The sequence below is a fragment of the Martes martes genome, assembly GCF_963455335.1.
Source record: "Martes martes genome assembly, chromosome: 16".
NCBI classification, from domain to species: domain Eukaryota; kingdom Metazoa; phylum Chordata; class Mammalia; order Carnivora; family Mustelidae; genus Martes; species Martes martes.
This window is the reverse complement of record NC_137904.1, coordinates 41,070,490-41,074,135: the sequence shown is the minus strand read 5'-3', so window position 1 is coordinate 41,074,135 and position 3,646 is coordinate 41,070,490. Positions and strand designations below refer to the sequence as shown.

Below are 3,646 nucleotides of genomic sequence, written 5' to 3'. Positions count from 1 at the left end.
TCACTCTTTGCCCTGTTCCTTATTCATTTTCTTCATTTTCATCCGCCGGTTCTGAAACCAGATTTTGACTTGTCTCTCACTCAGATTGAGGAGTCTGGCCACTTCGTGCCTACGGTCCCTGGTGAGGTACATATTGAACAGAAACTCCTTCTCTAGCTCCAACGTCTGGTATTTCGTGTAGGGACAGCGCTTTTTCCGGGAAGAGCGAGCGTGCAGCCAGTTGGCGGAGGGGTTGGCTGAAAGAGAAGCAGCGATAGAATCAAAGAAAGGAAGGGGGCATGAAAGACCCCCATGTTCTCCTTCCAAGAGGACGTCCCCCTGGCTTCCACTCCCCATCTTGCATTGCAGAGAGGGGACCTGGGCCTTTGAGTTCCCAGAAAGGGTCCCAGTGATGGGCCAGGAGCTGCTAGTGACACTTTTAGGTGAGAGTTACTGGGACAGAGTGGAGCCAAACATGTACCAGGCTTCTCGGCATTTCCAAACCTGTGCCTGCCTCAGGTCATCTCTCAGTCTCTTTCTCCACTTGGGTCCCCACTGATCAGGACTCAGGTCAAAGCCCCCCCACCCCGTGGCTAAAGCGCACCCCCTCCAGCCCCAGCAATCGCCAGACTAACCAGAGGTGGTTGACCTGAAGGGTCCTGGCCTTGGGTCTGGGGGGATTAGCATAGGGCTGGGCTGAGGGAGCACCGTGTCTTCTGTTCAGCCACAGCCGAGACACCTCCTGGCTCTCCAGTCCAGTCCGAGGACACCCTGCCTTAATCACAAGCTTGGCTCTCTTGGCCACATGGCAGCAGGCATGTGTGTCTGTAGATATCTTGTCCCCCCCCCAACACACCCCGCAAACATGGGTCTGCACTTAGAGACGCAAACACCCAGCACACTCCAATTCACATGCAACCCAATTGCAACCATTTATCAACTCCAGCCTGTGGACAAGGGAGCGCCAGGGGCTCACAGATAACTTATGGTTGCAATAGTCTCTCCTTTTCCGCTACTGCTCAGCTCGCGGTTTGGTTAAAGCAAGTTCAGGGAATTTGGGAAGCAAGATTGCTCCAGTCCCAAGGTGGGGAACCATGGATGATGGGGGGTAACAGCCCTTCACGGCACACCTAACTCCAACCGGCTCCATGTGGCGAAGAGGAGCAGAGAAAGGGGTAATTGAGTGGAAGGGGTTGGGGGGGGAGAGAAAAGAAAAATATATACAGGCTTGTCTCCTTTTTACCGGCTCTCTTCCTACCCTCCCGAACTCAGAAAAGTTGCCAAATAAAGCAGAGCCAATTAAAAATAACAGCCACCCTTTGCTAGATTCTTCTCCCCAAATGAAAAGCACTGAATATATTTTTTTAAAAAAATAATCCGGTTCCTCCTACACTAAGTACCGTGTCTTACCAATTTGCAGTGCTATTTCCTTAATGTGATTGCCTGGGATGGGACCCGCAGCCGCATTAAATATGAAAGAGGAAAAAAACTGTTAATAATTGATCCTAGCCAAACCGCTGCCTTTCAGTAATGGGCTTTCCAGGCAGAGTTTGGGGGTTTGGGGTGGGGGGGTCTGTTTGGGTGTGAGCCGGGAGGTTTTGGGAAGAGCCCGTGTTGCCCAAACGCTATTCCGGTTCTGAACTCCGGCAGGCAGGAGAAGTAGCACCCTGCAGGGTTCTCAGGGGAGTGGGGGCAGCTCTCTATCCTCCAGTAGATGAGGACTTCCCAAGGGCCTGTGGGCCACTATGTTGATGGGAAATCTGGCAGGGCAAGCAGAGACGAAAAAAAATCTGACCCTCGCTCCCCCCAAAGAGTAAGGGGTGAGGCTTGTTCCAGCCAGCCTGGGAGTCATGGTTAGAGCTGAGAGCCCCCAACCAATTTGCCTTTCTCAACCTCACAAACGAAAAATACGAGACTCCCCCACCCCACCCCACATCCCGCCAGCAGCACCTCCTGGAAATTAGCCAGACTTGGGTTCCTGGCGGGGTGCTTCAGAAGGAGTGGGATATGGGGAGTAACTACCATCGGAGGGTAAAGTTCTCCGCCTTTCCGCAAGCCTCTCCCCCGCCTCCACCTTTCCTCTCCCCAGGGTCCCTTCGGGATCTCTCCTTCTCCACTCTGGCTGTCTGCCCCGAAGTTCAGAAGCGATTCCCGGACTCCCCGAGAGGCGAACAGCTCCGGCTGGGACTAGGGAGCCCCGCGGAGCGCAGCGGGAGCTGCAGAAAAGGAAGCTGCAACCCCGGCGAGGATGCCAAGGAGGGGAGGGGGCGACCGGAGGGAAAGCTCCCGGGGAGGGGCCGGCGCATCCGGGGAGGGGGTTCAGCCACCGGGTCCTGGGCTTCCCCGCCCCTCCCGGCGCCGGCTGCGGACCCTGAGCGGCTCCTGCGCGAGATCTGCTAGGAACAATCCTCCGCCAAGCTGTTGCATCGCAAATAAAATCCTAATGAGCCCCCTCCCACTTCCCCTTGGCCGGCTTTTACGGTCTGCGCGTGGCGCGGGGAGCTCTGCCAGCCGCGCGGCCCCGGGCAGCCCCGTGCGCTCCCGCCCTCGCCCGCGCGGGCTCTCGGCCTCGCTGGCGGCCGCCCGGTCCCCGGCCCCGCCAGCTCCTCTCCCGGCCGGCGGTCGTCAGCCTCTTCCCGGGCTCCGAGCCCGAGCCCCGGGGGAGTGGGGGAAGGGAGGCCGAGAGGGCAGCGAGGTGGTCCCCGCGTCCCGGTTCCCTTCAGGACGCGGAGCCGCGGGGGCGGCGCTCCTCCAGCGGCCTCAGTCTCCCCTTCGGGGGGCACCCCGCTCGCTGGCCTCCTGCCTCCCTCTCCCCTCCTCCCCCGCTCGCTCTCCGGCCACCGCCGCGGTCTCCCTTCACATTGTCCGCAGTTTATTGCCTCTCCCCTCCCCTCCCCCTCGCCTGGCCTTCGGCCTGGTATTTCCTCACTTTTTATAACTTACTTTGATCCGGCCTCTCTTTGTCCTCGCTTCCTTCGCAAATTTTATTGTCCCCGTAGCCGGGTCTTTGATTAGACAGGACGGCCTCCCTGCCCGCCGAAGTTTCCAAACTGTACTCGGGCGTGCCCTGTTTGAGCAGCTCCCCAGGCGCGCCCAGCAGCGGCTCCGCCTTCACCGCCGCCTGGCCCTGCCCCGGAGCAGCTTCGCCGCGCGGCGCGGGCTCCAGCCAGGTGCGGAGGTACCTGCTCTCGGCCGGCGGGACGCCCTGGGGCTGCAGGTAGGGGTGGTAGACGGACGGCAGGCTTCCGGACGCGTGCGGGCTCAGCGGCGCCCAGGAGGCGCCGAACACCGGCGCTTTGGGCTGGAAGCTGCACGAGGGGAACTCCAGGTGCTCCGCGTGGCCCGGCTGCCGGGGGCTCGCGTACTGGCCGGAAGGAAACTTGGCCGGAGGCGCGTCCTCACTCTCGTGACTTATGATCGAGTCGACATAATAGCTGCTAAGCGTCCCAGAAATGGACATTCTCAGACATTATCCGGGCGCTCGCAGGGGGAAGGGAAGCGCTCGCGCGGCGGCGCCCAAGCAGGGAGAGGTGGCACCCAGACCGGTGTGAGGGCTTTCGGACGCGACCCCCCCAGCCCCCCACCCTCCCACCCCCACCCCCTGCTCAACTTCTCAGCCAACAAAGTACAGTGGAGCAGCCCGGCTCAGCGCTCCTTGCAAAATGAT

At 60.1% G+C, this 3,646-nt stretch overlaps 1 protein-coding gene across 1 annotated transcript; it reads right to left on the bottom strand.

Moving 5' to 3' along the window:
• HOXB9 (homeobox B9) lies at window positions 1-3,439 on the bottom strand (the record flags this gene model as incomplete). Its single annotated transcript, XM_080826792.1, has 2 exons — window positions 1-236; window positions 2,923-3,439. 2 exons carry the CDS (start codon window positions 3,437-3,439, stop codon window positions 1-3), a joined length of 753 nt encoding a protein of 250 aa, XP_080682918.1.
• Window positions 3,440-3,646: the final 207 nt, after the last annotated feature.